General features: G+C 37.1%; 1 protein-coding gene across 2 annotated transcripts in view; it reads left to right on the top strand.

Annotated features, from left to right (window-relative positions):
- Positions 1-16,683, top strand: part of GPR26 (G protein-coupled receptor 26) — a 30,051-nt gene extending 13,368 nt beyond the window's left edge. Inside the window, exons 3-4 of one of the 2 annotated variants that reach the window (XR_006282832.1) lie at positions 8,270-11,395; positions 11,525-16,683. Coding sequence is in view for 1 of the 2 variants with exons in the window: in XM_038411046.2 (XP_038266974.1) it covers positions 8,270-8,501 (232 nt within the window). In the remaining variant the exon portion in view is untranslated. Of the gene's footprint in view, positions 1-8,269 lie in introns of both variants that reach the window. The other variant, XM_038411046.2, reaches the window with a different exon arrangement.
- Positions 16,684-20,957: the final 4,274 nt, after the last annotated feature.

Raw genomic sequence — 20,957 nt, 5'->3', positions numbered from 1 at the left:
TATGCTCAGGGTTTAGCTGATCGCCATATTTGGGGTCGGGAAGGAATTTAACTCCAGGGCAGATTGGAGAGGCCCTGGAGCTTTTTCGCCTTCCTCTGTAGCATGGGGCATGGGTGACTTGAGGGAGGCTTCTCTGCTCCTTGAAGTCCTTAAACCATGATTTAAGGACTTCAATAGCTCAGACATAGGTGAGGTTTTTTGTAGGAGTGGGTGGGTGAGATTCTGTGGCCTGCGCTGTGCAGGAGGTCGGACTAGATGATCAGAATGGTCCCTTCTGACCTTAGTATCTATGAATCTATGAATCTAAGACGCTAACTTCATTTTACACTAGAGCTTTGCACTTAAGGACGAAAGGTGATTTTTAAGTTTCTTCTCCATAGTTGCCTATGGCTCAATCTTGCAAGGTGCTGACCAGTCTGTCCTAAATCCAGCAAAGCTCATTAGGTACATACTTAACTTTAAGCATGTGAGTAATCCTGTTGAAGTCAATGGGTCTATCGAGTGCTCAAAGTTAGGCAGATATCCAAGTATTTTCCTGGATTGGGAACAGAGTTCTGAACACTTGTCAGGATTGAGCGCCCACTCATTTTTCTAAACAAAGAGTGAATATAAGGTATGCAGGGAAAGAGAAAGTTAATCACTCAGGCCCTCTTTCAGCAATCTGTTCCTAATTCAGCAAATCACTTAACCACATGCTTCAATTACATATGTGCTTACGTGCTATGCTGTGTAGGGATGGAGCATGTGGGTTAATGCTTTGCTGAATTGAGGCCACGAAACTGTAAATCATGAGATGTGATGATTAATCTGGGTTTAGAATAAGGTGATCTCAAAGTAACTCTTTGGTTTAGCCGGGTAAAAGCTTATCTAACTGGAGTTAAAAACCAGTACATTCAGTGATTCAAACCAGTACTGGAGGCAACTGTTTGTTTTTAGCTCTGAAGTAGAAACGTGATTAAATGCTTATTAAGAATAAGCCCCTTTAATTTATAACAAACCTCGTTAGCTCCAGTCACTGACATGTACCAATACTCCTTGTTTCTGAAGGACTTTGGTCTGCATTTTTAGAGTTACTAATGTAATAATATGATAGCTGTACCTTTCTAATTTATATACTAATATACTTTGATTTGCAATAATGCTGCTAGTTCATGCTTCCGTTCCTTATATCTTTATATTTAGATATCTAGCTATACCGTCCTTTATCTCTTTCTTCACTGAACCCAGTTATACTTTTTGGCCATCAACATCCCGTGGCAATGAGTTCCACAGTTTAACTTGCCATTGTGTGGAAAAAGTACTTCCCCTTGTTTGTATTAAACCTGATGCCTATTAAAAAAAATTAGTGAGATAATGTTCTCACACATCCCTTTATTTTCTCTATGTAGCTTTTAAATAGGAAAATAAAAATATTTTTATTTCAATTTTTGGCACCTATTGCAGACTCTAGGCCCTTCATATTATTACATAATATTCAACATTTACTCATGTGAGTAAATTCTGTGTCCATAATCAGACCCCAAATTAATAAATTATCCCATAATATCAGCAAAAACTAGCCCTAACAAATTAATCCTCAAATCCTCAAACAAAAAAGGTAAGAATTCGCTTATGTCATCATGAAACATTTGACAAACAAACAATGCCACATTTTTCAAACCTGCTTGTCTGATCTTTGCACACAAAATCCTGTTTGTACAAATGAGTAGTTGGGTACAGAATTCCATTGAGGGGTTCCCACTTGCTAGTTTGTGCATATAAATGTGATTTTTATAATCAATTTTGGGTGGCCAGTTTTGAAAAAAAAACAGCCTTCTAGTCTCAGTTGAAAGCCTTAGTTGATGTGAAGTGGAGATATGACAATGGCTAGAAAAAATGGCTTCTGGGGCTCACAGGTCAGGTTATAGGAATTCACGTCACTCTGATTCCTTGGAGAACATGGCAGGTCATGATACATAAACACAGTGAAGAAGCAAGACTGACTGTTAATAAGACTGCTCACAATCACTAAGAAGCAGTCATTTTCATGCTTTTGGAGGTTATCCAGTGCAGTGGCTATTAAAACAGCACTTTGTCAAAAGGAGGTCATCATGCTAACAGACTCCCATTTTACCAAACAACAAGGTGAAGAGCTGTGTGCCCAGAGCTGCTTTACAACAATTAACACAGAAATCAACATGTAGCACCAAAACTCTCTGATAAAGCCTTGAAAATAAAGATCTCGTCAGTATAATATATTTAATCAGAAACTATTCAGGTCAAATTCTGATGTCAATGGGTGTTGTGTGCAAATATCTGAGAGCAGAAATTGGCCCTTAGTACTTCTACGTATACTAAAACAATAAGAATTCAGGCTAAATGGAGGTAATACACTAGAGAAAGTCTTAACCAAATTTCTGGAAAATGAATGGATTTGTTCTGATATGATCATCTAAGACCCAGAAAATGTCTGTTTTGTCTCACTGTTTAATGATAAAATGTTTGAGACTATCTGTTCTATACTGTGTTTTTCCTATAACTGTTCTCAAATTACAGCACTGAAAAACAAGTATGTTGGAACTACATCACTGTCTAAGCTTCTTTAGTGTGTTTGTAGTAAAAGCTTTCACTACAACAAATGTTTAGACACAGAGGCATGCACTGACTTGACTTTAATACAAAGGGGTTTCATTAGAGTGCCTAAGAGATTAATGTCTTAATTCTCAAACTAAACAAACATTATCTCCTGTTTACTGGATGTCAAGTTAAAAGGTTTATTATCTACATGACATCCTTTCTAATAATTATAAAATTCTAAAATATTAACAAAATATTACAAGAAATACAGCTTTACAGCTTTGAAGCATTAAGGCATTTGGAATTATGTAGATGATGCTGTGGAATTTAATTTATAGATGACACTAAAATATTAATGCTACTTCACTGAAAATGTCACTTTGGGGCTCTAATGTGTCATGAAAATTGAAACTGGATGCATAGAATGTCCCTCATCAATGGGAAACAAAATCTTCCTTCAAAGATGATGACAAATACAATATGCCTTGAATATCCATCATGGAATTGTCTGTGCATTGTACAACATTCAGCATTGGGCTCTGTGTACATTTCTATGCCTGGGATTTTATTACATATGTTACATCTGTAATAAAACCACAGGCATAGAAATATATATATATATATATAGTTGTCAAAAATAATGTGCTATGTATTATGCAAATTGTAAGTTTCAAGGACACTTACATATAATTTAATAAACTACTAAAATTCTGTTGATAAAAGTGAGGGATTTCTAATAGGTCTCAATCATTGAAGGAAAAAAAGCAGAGAATCTTGGATTGCTTCCTCCAGCTGTCTACTTGATGTGCATTTAGGGAAGATTGATTATAATTCATGGAATTGATTGACACAGGGTCAAATACAAAGTTCACATCTTGGTTATTGAAGGCATCCGCTGAATTTAATGAAGTTCCATCAAACTCTATCAGAATATGAAATGTCTCACCCAGTAAAGTATTCTGTAGTTACTAGAGTTTGAATTCATTCTCCTCCTATATGATCTCTTGACTTCTGTCCACATTTTAGTGCATTTCCTCTGTCTGATAGAGAAGTATACAGCCTGTTACCAAACAATTTTAGAAGGGCTATATGAAGAAAAGATTAGAGAACCTGAACAGAATTTTGTTAATGGGAATCTTCAACATGAAGGGGTCCTGGTTATGTGTGATGGAAAGAAAACTCCATTTGAAACTTGCAATAGCCAATATGCAATTATTTGAAAGGGAAACTAATCTACAGTACAGCACTTTTTGGTTTAAACTCAATAGCCAAACATTGTGTTCACTTGCTGTCCGTGAACAATGATTCCATTTAATTTAATTTAATTTAATTTAAGTCTTAATTCATAAAAATCTAAACATTCATGGTATTGGCAACAGGTGATAGTAACAGCTCACAGAATGCAAGTAATTACACTGTGCAATGCGCAGACATTGAAGGCATGTTTGTCAAGTGATTTTAAAATGAAAAGTCCCCCTGTGGTTTATGAAAGGTTTATCATCATGATATTGACTGGGAAACTATGAGAGCAAAAGTGGTTTTCACAGCAAATAAAAAATATGAAAATTGGCATGTTGGAGAGTACAGCTAACACACATGTAAAGTTTGATTTTGGGAACATTTCACTTGAATTCATGATGACCAGCTATGGATTACCTGAATTTCTATCATGGGGTCCACCTTTCTGCTGTGTCACTCCTTAATTCCCTTTCTTTCACAGTTCCTGCCACATCTAAGATCACACTAAGAAACTTTACCATTCATACAAACAAACACACCCCACCCATACAAAATAGTATTTAAATGCTAGTGTAAAAGACATAGAACTTCTTCATTTAAATCTACATTACAGTAATGTCTACAGGCCCCAAGTGAGATCGTGGCTCCATTATACAGCCTCAAAATGACTTTGACAAATTGGAGAATTGTTCTGAAATCAACAAGATGAAATTCAATAAAGACAAATGCAAAGTACTGCACTTAGGAAAGAAAAGTCAAATACACAACTCCAAAATGGGAGATATCTGGCTAGATGCTAGCACTTCCAAAAAGGATGTAGGGGGTATAGTGGAAAATAAATTGAATATAAGTCAACAATGTGATGCAGTTGCGAAAAAAACTACTATTCTCGGATATATTAGCAGGAAAGTCACATGTAAGACATAGGAGGTAATTGCCCTGCTCTACTTGGCACTGGCAAGGCCTCTGGTGAAGAACTAGGTTCAATTCTGAGCGCCACTCTTTTGGAAAGGAGTGGATAAATTGGAGAGAGTTCAGAGTAGAGCAACAAACATGAAAAAAGGTTTAGAAACTGACCTATGAGTAAACGTTAAAAAACCTGGGCAAGTTTAGCACTGTGGAAAGAAGACTGAGAGGGGATCAGATAACAGTCTTCAAATACATTAAGGGCTGTTATAAAGAGGCCAATGGTCAGTTGTTCTCCATGTCCACTGGAGATAGGAGAAGTGGTAATGGGCTTAATCTGTAGCAAGGAAGGTTGAGGTTAGATATTAGAAAAATCTTTCTGTAAAGGTCATTAGGCTCTGTTAGGTTTGCAGTTAGGCTTCCTAGGGACACTGTGGAATCCCTGTCACTGGAGGTTTTTAAGAACAGGTTGAATGGTTGTCAGGGATAGTCTAGGTATACTTGGTCCTGCCTAAGCACAGAGGTGGCCTCTCGAAGTCCCTTCAAGCCCCACATTTCTATGATTCTGAACTAGGTGCTGTACAAACAAACAGGGCTTGTCGACACTTACAGCATTGCAATGGTGCCTCTGTCATGCTTCGTGAAGACGCCTATCTGGAGCTTCTCTCATCGGCATAGGTACTCCTCCTCCCTGAGAGGAGGTAGCTATGCCAATGGGAGAAGCTCTCCCATCAACACAGCACTGTCTACAGCGGGGATTAGGTATGTATAATTACATCGCTATGGGGTGTGGATTTTATAGTGTATACCAGGGCACATTAAGTGACAGCTCCTGAGCCAAAGAGTTTACAGTGTAAGTAGACAGGACAAACAAAGGGTGGGAAAGGAAAGAGAAACACAGAGAGGTGAAGTGACTTGCCCAAGGCTCGTTGCGGAGCCAATTAAGGAACCGAGGTCTCCTTAGTCCCAGTGCAGTGCCGTAAACTTTGGCCCATGCCGCTTCTCAATTCTCCTTCAAAAAGCATGATTCAGAGAGGAATTAAGCAAAATATTAAGAAATCAAGGGAGAAGACATACACATTTGTAAGATGATTGAGTCAGACAAAGCTACTTTTAATATTGCTTCATAAACTGCGACTCAGTCACACTCTCTGAAACGGTACTGACATTTTTTTCCCCTGCAGGAACACTAGCAATAAACCCATTTGCTGTTCATGTTCAGGGGGACCTGCTGCTGAAAACTTTCAGCAAAGATTTAATTTCCCAGTGCAAATCAAGGCATTTTATTCTCACATAGCAGTACATGCATCTTTTGAAACACTGTTCTGGAAAAATCAATTGTTTTTCAACAATTTTGGACACATGTTGAGCAGAACTGCCCTTCAGTGCTTCTCAAAGACATTGCAAGACAAAAGCTTGCACTATAGTCAATATTGTCTTGTCAACATTGCCTGAAATATCACAAAATGAAGTATCTGTATTTGAATCAGCACAAACTGAAGTAACTTAGCTGAGAAATTCTTTTTTACTGCTGCTTTGAAAAATTTGCATTGCTATATTGCAAATGTATATTTTATTCCATTAAATGACTATTTATTAATTCAGAACATCTCTCTAATATTAGCTTCCAGATGATCTCTCAGTGATGAATTTTCCTACATTGCCCCCTTTTCTTAGAGACAGATCAAATGTTGAATGAAGACAATTGGAATCTTTCCATTAGATTTAATAGAAATTGGATGGGTCATCGATTATTTTAGAGCCAGATAACACTCATGATACTTGCTACCATCTAGGGTCATTAGCCAGGCTGCTCAAGAGTTGGTCCAGATGAACAGGAAGAGGTATATGGTTCCTCTGTGACAACAGGAAGATTTCCAAAATGTCTAATATTCAAAAGTTATCAAGAACATTACAGAAGCTACCATCCTTCAAGATCTAGGATACATCTACACTGCAAAAACAAACCCTGCAGCAGCAAGTTTCAGAGCCTGGGTCAACTGACTCAGGTTCATGAGGCTTGTACTAGAGGGCTAAATATAGCACGGTAAACATTCCCACTTGGGCTGGAGCCTTAGTCTTAACACCCATCGAGCAGGGAGGGTCTCAGAATCTGGGCTTCAGTCTGAGCAGGAACCTATACACTGATATTTTTAGACCCATAGTTCAAGCCCCAGTTAGTTTAGCTGGGCTCGGACTCGCTGCAGTAGTTCTTTGTGTTGGGGGGGGCGGTTGTTTTTGTTTTGCAGTGTAGATGTATGGCTAATATTCTGCACATGCAATCCATTAGCCTGAGCAATGGCACGCCTCTCGGTGTTGAACTCGAGCACACTAAAAAAGGTTTTAGGACAATATTTAGAAAATTATTTTATACAATTTGGAAAAAGGTTCTTGAATAGTTGAGATTAATTTATTGCGCACAAGTGATTGTGTGATAATAGCATGATATTTAATAGGAAATTTTCAGTAAAGACTGTATTCATTTAATTAATTAATTTGTGACTAAGCAAAACAAATAATAAACATGAACCTGATGATACACCACTATTCAAAATAATTTCTGAAAAAAAGTCAAGTGTAAATTCATGCTTTCCTTTACTAGACCAAGACCTTATAGGGATAAGCATCCCAGTAGAGATCAAAGAAAGCATTACACCTTCTCAGGAGGGGCATACAGATAGGATATGGCCTAGCAAGTCAAAGAATAATTGTTAAATATCTGGTATGTATCATAAGACTTGTGTGAGGTCCCTAAATGCTCAGTCTGAGACCCACGCTGAATGGGACCTGCTCTAAGTCAACAGGAAGTACCTTCTTTGTTTTCTTTTCTCATTGTTACTAGAAAAGACATGGGAGAGCTCATACAAGTAAAGTCATGTTCATATCAATAGTTCCAAAAATCAAGCCTGAATAGTAAACATAGCCTTGCTGCAAGTGGACGCAACTGCACTGAAGCCAGTAGAATGCATTTACTTACAGCTGGCTGTATGTGGCCCAATATAGTAAACATTTCTGCTCAGGTCAGATCCAGAGATGATTCCTCAGGATTTCAGACTACACTAAATGCAGGCTTATCTGAGAAAGGACTGAGTAAAACATGAGAATTTGGCCTCTGCATTTAGTTTAAAAATCTTGGGGAGGTGGGCTCATGCTTTTTTCCCTTGTTGATGCTATCATTCAGTAATTTCAAGATCCCAAGAAGTCAGCTGTAATGGCTTGTGTGTAGAATGTGGTTTTCACAATAAAGAACCACTGCATAAAAACCAGTACAGCTGGTACTTGGTCTGTGTTGGTTTGTTTTGTTGTGCACAGAACTGGTCATCCAGTTATAGTCCTCTAATAACCTGCACACGGAGGTAGGCATGTAACTTCCATTTATAATAAAGGCAGCTGTATGTAGAACCAATGTAATATGTTGAAATTGTAGTCCCTTGCTCTGATAAGAACTGAACAATACAAAGAAAATTCCCCTCCCTGATCCAGCTGGTGTACCACTAGCATTTTGCTCTGTTTCCATCTGTACTGTTATGTCTCTCTCTCAGTAACACTTTTCCCTGTTTCTTGGCAGACTGGTAGAATTATCATCTGTAGTCCCCATCAATTCTCACTGGGGAGTCATTTCCAAGTGCTTGGCTTACAGCAAAGCTGTTTCAGACCCTTTTGTGTACTCTTTATTACGACACCAGTACAAGAAGACATGGAAGGACATAATAAACAAGATTCTTAAAAGAAGCTCCATAAATTCCTCAGCCCTCACAAGCGAATCGCACAATCAGAATATATTGCAAATGACTGAATGAGGAAGCTGGCACAGAATCTCCACGAAAGATGGAAGAATACAAAGGGGTTGGGGGAGAGTAACATGTAGCTATCATTAACTAGCAATGGTCATGAATGTTATTCACTGAAGCTCACAGTCTAGCTTGCACCTCATCAGCAGCCCATGTAACAACTTTCAGAGTGAAGCTGGCTGCTTCATATGTCCTTCTTTTCACATGAAGTGTTGTAATTTATACCTGAACCTGCCGGCTCTCCAAAAACAAATACCCCATTGACTTCAATGCAGGGTGATGCACCCATAACAGGTCAAACCCTGTCCTTATCTGAGGGAGCCATAGAAGTGGCAGGAGCAAAACATTGCAGGGTCCATTTTAAAATGACTCTAAAAAGCTGCAGTGTGCATCCCTGGCTTGCACATGTTGCTGGCTCTATATGATGCTCCACCTGATCCCCCTTGCTAGAACTACAGAATGACTCTAACCTGGCTGCTTGAGTAGGTTCCTATTGAAAATCTTGTTAAAGCTTAATAGAAAATTATCTGTCTGTTTACCTATATAGCCCCTTTGCTGTAGTATCTGAGGTCCTTTTTCTATATGCTTTTTTGAACTATCCTGTAGAACTGAATAGAGAATGATGTCTTCTATAGAATGCTAGAGGATGGCTCAGTTAAGGCCATCATTCCTTATTTAATCCTGTAGGTCCTCAGAGTAATTTCTATAGAACCTTCTTGGTTTCCTTCCCAAGAAATTCTAGAGGACTTTTCCAAAGGGTATACAGGGATAAGAGGTCAGGATACTTATGTCCCTTTCCCCCAACTCCCTTTCCTACATGTCTGAACTGTATAGGGATATGGAAGATTTTACCCAATGACTTCAGGACTGGACTCATTTCCCAGAAAGTTTTTAGAGTGTCTAATTATTTTCTTCACTGAAACTTTATTAATCATGAAAAGCTTTAAATTGTTATAGTTTTGATGGTTAATTGTTTTTGGGGAGAAGTAGGAGGTTGTTTGAAGTAGAGATAGGCCCAAAACTGAAATGGATTTAGCCAAATATCATGGATCCAATTCTACCTAATTTGCGGTCCAAACTCTGGATCAAGATCGGAACTTCCCAAATTTCAGGGTATTAGATTTAGCCCCTTATAGAGCTGGATTCAATCTGCAGACTTCAGTCTGAACCCAGATTTGAATCTAATCCCATTTCTCTTTTAGAGGTATGTTTCTTCTCAGTCTTTTATTAATGAACAGCTCTGTCATTAGCAATCACTGCATTTTCAATTCAGTCAGCTGTTAATGCAGATATGCAAATTGGCAAAACATTCAGACAAAATTAAGATAATCCTGTGTACAATATTTCTATGGGGACTTCATTCTGTATGTTACATTTGGTTCAGTACTTAGCATGAGAATCATAGTTCAGGGCAACACAATTCCGTTTTGTAAGTATTATTCAGTTGACTTTATCCTTTAATTATAACAGTCAGTAGATGACTTCATAATTAAGTGACACATACATATCTGACCCTGAAACCATCATCCAGCCATTCATTCAGAATTATATTCATTGATCATTTTGAATCTTATCAGCTTTTCAGCAATTGTCCTTTTGATTCAATGAAAATCAAGGTGACATAAGATTATTTCTGTACATTCCAAATGTTTTGCCAGTTAACTGATATGTAAAAAACAAAAACAAGAACAATGATCAATCAATCCTCATTTTTGATACTGTAATTTTAAAGTTAATTGGTAGCACATGATGTCCTCATTATGACACAAGATTAATTTTAAGTCAAGCACAGTTGGTTTCAAAAACTTAACATGGTATATATGTTTGTTAAATATATCAAAAAGATTTTTATAAACTCACTCTTTGTGCCAGTAACCAAAGTGTTCTGATACTGAGATAATACTTCTTGGTGGATTTTAGTCAATTTTTCTGATAAAGAGACAAAATTCTGCCTCAGATCTGCACACTTATCTCCAGAAAGTGATTTACAGTTCAGAAACTTAATACAAAGGCATAATTACATCACAACAAAAATTGTCAAGAAATAGATTTGGATAGTGTTCAGTCTAAAGTAGTCTGCTCCACAAAACCAGCTGAATGTTTTGGTGATGGTATGATTGCAGATTTGTGCCCAGAATACACCTGGAATTGAATGAATATAGTGAGATACCGTCATTCATATGACTGACGTCTCTCTACGATTGGCATCTTCCAATAATGGTTCAAGTCCTTGATGAGATTGAAATTGTTTTGCTCTGTTCATATTCTGCAGATAAATATGAAACTGAGGGCCATATTGAGCTGATGAGGCCCTCTGCACTGGAGGTCTCAAATTCATTCTTGGAGTAAGGTAGGCAATGGTACTGCTCTCCCTTATATTTCTGCTATGTGAGGGGAACTTTATTCCTATCTATTGGCTCCATTAGCAGAGGCTGATAGGCTAAAGGTATTGTCCCAGGTGGTATGGCCATACACATTTACCAAGCAGCTTTGTCCACTTTTTGGAAACACTGGTCCCTTACAGCTGTCCCACCCAGACAAGGGAGGTTCTAGCTGCTTTCTTCAATCTCCTGCATCTTGGAAGAATGTCTATTGTTGAAGCTTTAGCAAAAGCCTGATCCAAAGCCCATTGAAGTCAATGGGAATCTTTTCACTAATTCCAATTGGTCTTGGATCAGGCCCCATGTATCCATGTGGGTATTTGCCTGCAAAGAACCATGGTGAATTTAGCCATTGCTCTATAAAGGTCTCTCTTCTATAGTGAAATGTACATAAACAAACATTCACATACTTTAAAAATGAAATATTAAACAAGGGAGATATTTATTTACAGTGTAGCTATCAATTCTCATGTTAACTATTAATAGTAGTCAAATCAATTGTATCACTACATAAAAAGTTAGGTTTCAGAGTAGCAGCCATGTTAGTCTGTATTCGCAAAAAGAAAAGGAGTACTTGTGGCACCTTAGAAACTAACAAATTTATTTGAGCAGAAGCTTTCATGAACTACAGCTCACTTCATCGGATGTTAGGGAATTTAAATAAATTTCCTCTGATCCAACACCCCAAGTTTAGCCCCTTCCCCCCAAATTAAATTGTCTACCTCATCTTAATAATTTGTTTTTTCTGGCTTAACATGATTTTCTCAGTTGAAATAAGTAGAAACATCCTGTTCAATATTTCTTTCTTAAGGACTTATTTTAATGGCCTGATTGTATTTCTGACAAGAGTTGGGGAGAATGACTAACGGCTGATAGTCAGTTTAAAAATTGTAAAGGGCATAATATAGATAATTGTATGTTCCACAGTGATCACATTTGTTTAAGTAAATTGCAACTCGCTGTCTTAAGGCCTGTTCCTGTTGTTAGTCTGTGCATGGGATTGCTATTGAAGTCAATAGGAGGTTTGCATGCAGAACCACCATAGGACTGGTTAAATATTCAATACTGTCCCCATAGAGATTAACTTTTTAAAAAGAGCAATCATTCAAAAAGAGTGAGATGACTTCCGAGCCAACTTTTACTAGAACTATTAAGGTGGCTAGTAAAAGATGGAGAAGAATATAGACAGGTTTGTTTTATTACAACTGTCACACTCAGTCCTTGGTTGATTCATGTGTCATCATGAGCAATAAATCTCTCCCCCTTTATGTTGAGTAGCAATTTATCTTTCTTTCATGGTGCCTTTCTTCTACAATTAACCTTATAAGAGAAGCAAATTTAATTTTCTCATACTTGCATTTTTTTAAACTTGATACAGATATCTGACACATTACCATATTTCTAGCACAGGATACAAGCTAGAGCTATAAATGCTGGTGCTCAATAAACTGATTCAATATAGAAAATAAAAGTAATATCTGAACATTTTGCTGATATTTTATAAGATGCTAGAAATATGATTCAGTGGCTCATTAAGTTCTAGATATTAAGAGAAATTCTTGTAGGCAATGGGCAAAGTTTTCTAAAATATGTGCCTGAGTGATGAATGTACATGCAAGTTACTATGTGTCTATTATCACATACACTATATGATACTTTCGCTCCAGTGAGTTAGAATAATGATGGCAAATGGAATGCACAATACTTTATCTCTCACCATGAAGCAGAATTGCAGTCTTCCTGTTGGAAGCGCAACTGTGTATGTAAGTTTTATGTACAGTTATTATTTTAAACTATATAAATATTTTTTTTAAAGTGTGCATAAAATGTGCTCAGTAAACCTTGTATTACATCTACAAAAGTTGCATAACTGCCTTTACAATATACAGTTTGCTTTTTAAATTCGCAATTCAATATTCTATATCCATTTTCCACATGCATGTCCAATTACCTATCTTCCCATGTGCAACTCTGTGTTTTGCAGACAGAACTTGGGTGGCTATTTATGAAAATTTAGCCCAATATGGTATGTAACCTTTTAAAAGCATGAGCTTCTTTTATGTTCATTGTCCTTTGACGGACACTTATAGCATATAAATGGGTGTATTTGGGTTAATAATGCGAAAAACAATAAGAGATTGAAACTGACCATTCCAGTGAATAAAAAGACCAGATCTTCAGCTGGCATAACCATCATCATATTTTTATTCATTTCCATAGAGCTATGCTGATTTATATCAGGTAAGGATCTGGCCCTGTTTATGATTGGTTAGATATTATTTAACCCAACCATAAAATTTCTTGTGGACAGATTTTTAAAGGTGTTTAGGTGCTGAAAAATTCAGATAGACACCTAGTGGCATTTCCAGAAGTTTCTAGGCACCTAATTCCATTGATAAGTATCTAGGTTCTTCTGAAAATCCCACTAGGTATCTATCTGCATCTTTAAGGTCTAAATACTTTAAAAAAATCTGGCCCTAGGTATGTAGGGTCTGTTTCTGGGCCCACAGAGTAAAATGAGAAAGGTTCCTCTAATTTCAGTGGTCCCAGATCAGACCTGCTATGAGAGGCTGCAGTTCCCAACTTTTTTGGAACTAGATATTAAAAAAAGTTCTCTGAAAGTGATCCTTCCTGGCAGTGCTCCCAATATCTGCAATAGGACAGTGTCACCTCGTCTCCCTATTGAAACCTGGAAGAGGTCATTCACAACCCACTCCTCAACCCTCAAAAGATTGTCTAATAGTAAATGTAGGAGGTCCTGACCTGAATATCCATCTAGTGAAGAGTACATGGAGAAGACACAGGCTGTGTAAACAGTATTGATTCAAGTCCATAGAATATTTATATAAAGGGAGTTTGGGAGGACCCAAGTGGCCCATGTTTTCAGGTGAGTTTAAGTTTCCACCAAAACTATTCTCACATGCCAAACCAAGCCCTCTTTTGAGGATCAGAAACATTTTGGTCTTGTGAGAATCTGTTCTCCAGAGATTTTCAGACTAATTCTTTAAACCCAAGTGGCTAGGACAGTCTGATTAAACAGCCAAACATTTATCTAAAACTCAACCTCCAAACTCTTGTTGTTCCTCCCACTAATTTACTACACAAGTTTTAAGTATGACAAGCATCCAAGGTTTTGAATATCTAGTCCTATACACTTTCAACTTGCATAATGCGTGTATTGAACACAACTTCTTGGAGGTTGTTTGCTGCCCACTCAGTACTGGAATCATCAGCCAAAATTAAATTCAGATAATCTAACAAAACTTTTGAAAAAAAGCTAGAGACTCCATTCACCCCACCATCACTATTACTGAGCATGTAATACAATACAAAAGCTCAAGTAAGGCCCTGATTCTTGAAATACTTATGCATGTATTTTAATAGGGACTAGCCATGTGCTTAAGTGTTTGCAAAATCAAGGCCTACATCTTTAGCAATCTCTCCAATACTCAGACCCATAGGAGTGAGCTAAGGATAAAGTGTTAGCCTTAATTCTTTTTTAAATTACTTTTTATGGTTTATGTCAGGCCACTGATGATATTTTTAGTCCTTGTGTGTGAACTTTTGATTAAAATCTACTGCTAAAAAAAGAAAGATGTCCCTCAAGGAGATGTATAAGAGTTCACATGGTAGAAAGAGCTGTTAAGGTCTGTACAAAATGTTTACTACTGGCCTCCAAAGTCATTGTTGTGTATCATTTAAATATGTATTTAGGGTTTACTTTTTCTAAATGAGGCATATTGATTTAACAAACTGCTAATGGTTGTTATGGTTTATCATATATATCTATATTTATAATGAAGATGATTGGCTGGATAGACTAATTGCACTGTCAAGAATGTGTGTATTGAAAAGCGAATACATGGTTGGTAATATATCATGTGTACTACACCATACATGTGCAGTAATTCTGTGTAGTAAAAATATGAAACTTTGTTTAAGAAGTGTTATCGCACATGGTTTCAATGTACCCAAAAGGCACAAGTCCACATAATTGACTAATGCTCTACAGAAGCTGTATTTGAAAAAAATGTTAATGTTGTAATTATTGTTAAATGCTGGAAAACTATCTTCCAGTTATTTGTATACTTAGAGCTTAAAAAAATCCGGCATTTTTAAAAATAATATGAATACTAGAAAACCACCAACCACTTCTTTGGTTTCAGCCCAGTCAGAATTCCTAGAGAAAAACTAAAATAGTGCTTTACAAGGAAAATGCAAACACAACCCTAATAATAAGAATACTAACATAGAGCCTGATTCTGTTTACACTACAGATAGTCCCATTACTTTAATTGCTTTGCTCTTATGGATCCTGATCCAAAGCCCATTGAAGTCAATTTAAAGACTCCTGTTGCTTTCAATGGTCTTTGTATCAGGTTCTTATAGAGCTTTCTTATCTTCAGATCTCAAAGCTTTTTACAAAGTATTATTATCCTTGCTTTGCAGATGTGATAACTGAGGCCCAGGGATGTTAAACTGTGAAAGGATCCAGAGCAATGGATGGTCACTTGTTACAAAACAAAATTAAGTGATTTGCCCAAGGTTACACAGCAGATCAGTGGCAGTGGCAGAAACAGAACCCAGGTATGCTAACTCCCAACCCCAAGCTCATCCCAGTAAACCTTCTAACCAGAAAGTGTGAAAATGGAGCTGCTATACTAAAGAGAATCAAGGGGGCTTCCCCAGAGCAGATATTTGAAAATTCAGTATCACAAATTGCCTTGGAAAAGAGAAATATATAACTAAAAGGTGCCTTGATTTACCTTTATTTAGATACAGGGCATTTTTCTAAATATCAGATTTTTTCCACTATGTTTTTATTTTCTTAAGATCATTTTAGAAAACAAAATCTCATAGACTTGGCAGTCACTAGTGAATCACTTCTGAATTCTTAAAGGAATGTAACATATTGCCAATGTTTCCAGATGCAGTTCAGTAAAAAAAAATTTTTCCTCAGGATTAGATTTTTTGCCAAACAATCATCAACAATGATTATGGGACCGATCAGACAAACCCTTACGTAAGACCCAGTGGGACTACTTGGATGCATAAGATTCAGCCACTTGACTAAAGGTTTGAAGGACCGGGCCTTTATGTTTCAATAAATATAAAAGATGATTATTTCCATGTCTACTGGTACCTAGCAAGTTTGATGTAAGTTAGTTCTGAAATACAGTTAACAGCTACTGTACCTGTAGAATATATTGACTACTTCAGCATTAAAATGTGCCATATCATTTAAATTTATATTTGGACTTCTTTAAACTCCTTTTTCATCAATAATACTGTGTGTTTATAGGGACTATTTATTCAGAAAAATAGCTAAATAAATAAAATATTTCTAAATTTCACTGAGAAAATTTACATCAATATAAATGTCGAGCGACAAAACAGAACAAGACTGCTAGGTACATAAGAACACCAATTTTCCCGGTAGGCTAAATGATGTACTCCTTTTTTCATTTTGTCCTATTTATGTTTCAGATGTACTGAATCATTTGTGTAAAGACAGATTGACAGACATCCTAACTCTGTTACAATAATACCTTGAATTAAAAAAAAAAAGATTAAAGAGCAATGTAATTAACTTACTTACATATTTTTGAACAAGAGGCCTCTGCTGTCTGTTCTGTTCACAGCGGCTTGTGCTTTGTGAATACATATCAAATGTTGTAATATATTTTTATTATCTAGAGTTAATTGTTAATGCAGAAAAATATATATAGATATTGTGATTTTGTTACTGTTATAAAATGTGATTCTATTATTAAATGAACTTGTGCGAGCAATTTTGTATATAAAAGTTTACATTTAAAAAATCTGCTTCTTGCTTATTGGAAAGATGGAAATTGTTTATTTTCATGTGATTGCAATGATATAAAATAATCTCATTTTATTAACAGGTAGCTGGTACTAAGTGCACTGTGATAAGGATATACTTTTTCATCCATTATGAGCACCACAGGTGTACTAATTAGGAATCAAATCCTCAGTCCTGCAGTGACTTCAGTTGGTTCCCATCATGTTACAGTTGAGAAGATAAGCTGTACCTGTACCTCAGTCTATCTTTGGCCATTTACAAGTGACAGGCCTATACCTGAAATTGTCTCCGAGTGAAGTCCAGCAATAAACCCCACTCTTGACTGGATCACCAGGTTATAACATTTCCCATTTCCCCATCTGCATTACCTCCTGCAGCTCCAACTGGGTTTGGACCTATGATTCAGAATCCTCTCTGGGAACTAGGACAGGCTGAAGAATTCAGTAAGAGAATAGCTTGTTCAAATCAGACTATAATTTATTTATGTACACCACAAGCAGAGACAAAAGGGTTAAAAATAACAAAAATCTAAATGCAAATCATCTTATCATCCCTTGCCAGTTTAAAAAGATCCCATTTGACCCAGGAACCTCCTATGCATTGGGGCTGAGTGAAGCAGGCTGCAGCCTCTGCCTCTCTGAGGGACGTTTCCCCCAGTCAGTCTCCCCCTCAGGACACAGGCTGTCTTTTATCATGTCAAAGATCCTTTGCTTGGCAGTCTCCCCCCAAAGATCTCCTGAGATTTCAAACAGGACTCCTGAACCTGAGCAAACTGATTTACACATTTCTCCAGAGGGGGCAGGAGAAAGTTTTCATTCCCAGAGTGGCCTATTGGAGGCGCAAGGAATTGGGCTCTGTCTACAGGCAATGTTTCATTACAGTGTTACAGCCATTCCTTCAGGATAACTCTTAGCTACCTTTTAACCAGCGATACAATAACTGAAAGTCCACAGAGAAATAACCTTCATAAAAATTAATACACGTGCCTGTCATGTTCTTCAAACACCTATTCAGAGTTCTTAGCAGGATTGGGGCTTATGGGCTAACTTTTACTCTGGTCCACACATCAGGTCTATTGATGGTGGTTCTGCTTTCCCTACAAGTGTGACATCACCATTGTGGGAGAGCAGAAGGACTTAAGAGAATTTAGCATTCCCAGACGCCTGTTCTCTTCAGAGAGAGTCAGCAATTCTATGTCCTTTGTGGCCTTGGTTCCTATTTTCCTCCTTTGTTTCAAAAAATTCACCAAATGAGTTTTTATTTTCCAGCTCCCCATCCGTGCTGGTTTTAGGGCAATGCAACACATGTGATTGAATGAGCGTTTTTCATTTTGTCAGACTCCACTTAAAGTAAAATCTGATGAGCTGTACAGAGTCCATACAAAGGAGACAATTCCCCTACCACCCAGCGTACGCATGCATGGTGGAAATGACCTTCTAATGACAGTTTGGGAATAGAGAAACTGGGATGCAGAAAACAAATAAAAGTTTTCAACTAAGGGGATGAAGGAGAGTGATGATGTTGCCATGGGGAGGAACAAAAAGAGGGGCATGGTGGAAAAATAAAGAAATTTGAAGGGGATGGGAACCTAATGAGAGGTTGATAAGATGAGAATGGAGAGAGAGAGGCAGTGGGGGACCCTGGAGAAGAAGAGAGGGATATTTGTTTCACAACTCTTGTGATGATTATTGACGGAGTCAATCATAACTGGATCCAAATGCCCCTTTGGAGTAGAGAGAGAGGGATGATATCCAGATGAGAATGTTGCAACTCACAGTCAACTCTACTAGAAGTGAAGTTCATAAAATACAACTTCCAGCTTTAAAAAAATTAAGTCACAGTAATGTAATTCTTCAGGTGAAAAGTTAGTCATTTTAGTCCTTCAAGGGAGCTAGCAAAAAGTCAGCGGGGAGAAAAGTAATTTTCTGTGCAAAGGTTCTTACCCAACTACAGTGCCTGGACATAAATGTGTAAGGGGTCAATCATTAAATAGATCTATTAATATAGAAAATGACTTTTTGCATAAAATGTGAGAAAAAAGGGGGGGAAAAAAGCAGGAAAAAAGTTTCAGCAGAACATGATATAGAAGAATGCACAACATAGAGTGAAATCCAACAGATAGAGTAATAGTGAGAAAATACCATGGGGAAATAGAAAGTGCTTTTACATAAATGAATGTACAGTGAGCATAATTTTACTATAGATAGAATATTCTGAAATCACAGAATTTCTGGTTCTTGTTCAGCTTTCTTTTCTGCAATAAAAAAAACAACAACAACAAAAAGAAGTTTCCACTAAACTAAGTTTGAGGCAGGGTGGTCAATTAAAATATTTTTGTTTGAAAGCATGGAATTATTTTGTTTTGATTTCTATCTTTTAAAACTTCAATTTTTTATATAAAGTACCAATATGTGTTCTTTCAAAGAGGCATTTTGAAATGGAAGCATTCTGTTCCAAAAAGTGTCAAAAACAGGTCATTTCAACATAACAAAAATGCTTCATTCTGGTTTTCTCCCTCCCCACTCAAAATAAATTTAATAAAAAATCAAGTTTAACAGAACTGAGTCAGAAGAGATAGGTGTAATTTTTTGTATCTGTTCAATGGAAACTATGACATTTTGGTAATCAGTCATAAAACAAATTTCAGCTAGTTATGTGATCTCACCATTACTTGTCCAACAGTGTCGTCATTCCTGTATTTTTATATTTTCATATAATTTCATATATTTATATGTAAAATAAAAAAAATCAGTCTCTAAAGTATCTGTCACTTTTGAAAGTGGGCCTTGAAATGTAGGCCTTGAAATGCTGAGCAAAGTAAGACCTACATATCTTTAAAAATCTGGGCCTAACAGCCTCTCATGTTGCCTCCAGATATTCAGGGAAAGACCAGTTCTGAAAACAATATAAAGGATGCAAGATCAGGCCTTAATGTAGCAAGCTAGGGAAAAGTAAACAGGTGCGTCACTCAAAATAAAATAAGAAATCTGGAGTATGACATGCTCTCACAAAGATGAGAAACTGGACTAGCTCCAACAACATAGATGGCATTACCCTGGTTTCATACCAGTGTAAATAAGAACTTGTCTGAGAAGAAAGAGACATCACTCCTCTGAGATAACTCAGACATCATAACTCTTGATCCTATGCACATGATGGGCTAAACACTGTTTCTGGACATGTTCACAGAGCACCACTTGAACTCCATGTATGCATCCAAGGAGAGAAGTTCACCTATTATTTGTAGAAAAATGAAGGTGCAGAAAAGTAACTTGCAGAATACAAAAAGAAACACATCCAAATACCTTTATATTCCCTAAAGTATGGCTCTCCGAAAAAACAAATTGAAAAGGAGACTACAATCTCATTTACTGACTTTTCAATAATATTCATCTCCACAGTGCCTGAGCACCTCACAGACATTAATTAATATAATCTGACATTACCTCACAGAGGTATGGAAGAATAAAGAAACCCAGGTTAGAAAATATTTAGATATATTCAAGTTGGCAGGGCCTGATGACATTCATCCTAAGGTACATAAGGAACCAGCTGAAACGATCTTGAAACCATTAGCAATTATCTTTGAGAAGTCATGAAAGATGGGTGAGAACTCAATGGGACTGAAGAAGGTCAAAGACAGTACCTATTTTAAAGAGGGGAACAAAGAGGAACTGGAGAACTATAGACCAGTCAGCTTAGCTTTGAGACCAGGAAAGATACTGGAACAAATCATTAAACAATCAGTTTGTAAGCACCTAGGAGATAATAGGGTTATAAAGAATAGCCAGCATGGAATTGTCAAAAAAATCATGTCAAACCCAACCTAATTTTCTTCTTCGGCAGGATTACTGTCCAAGTGGATGGGCAGTGGGGAGGGACAGGCCACGCTGTAAATGTGATCTATCGTGATTTTAGTAAGGCTTTTGACACAGTCCCACATGAAAGAAAAGGAGTACTTGTGGCACCTTTCCACCAAATGTATCTGATGAAGTGAGCAGTAGCTCACGAAAGCTTATGCTCAAATAAATTTGTTAGTCTCTAAGGTACCACAAGTACTCCTTTTCTTTTTTGCAAATACAGACTAACACGACTGCTACTCTGAGTCCCACATGACATTCTCATAAGCAAACTACGGAAATGCAGTCTAGATTCAATTGCTATAAGGTTGGTGCAAAACTAGCATGCTCAAATAATAGTTATCAGTGGTTCGCCGTCAAACTGGGGAAACATATCTAGTGCTGTCCCACAGGAGTCTGT

This window comes from Dermochelys coriacea, chromosome 7, assembly GCF_009764565.3.
Source record: "Dermochelys coriacea isolate rDerCor1 chromosome 7, rDerCor1.pri.v4, whole genome shotgun sequence".
In the NCBI taxonomy this organism is placed as follows: Eukaryota; Metazoa; Chordata; order Testudines; family Dermochelyidae; genus Dermochelys; species Dermochelys coriacea.
Note: the sequence above shows the minus strand (reverse complement) of the source record. Positions and strands in the feature narration are given on the sequence as shown.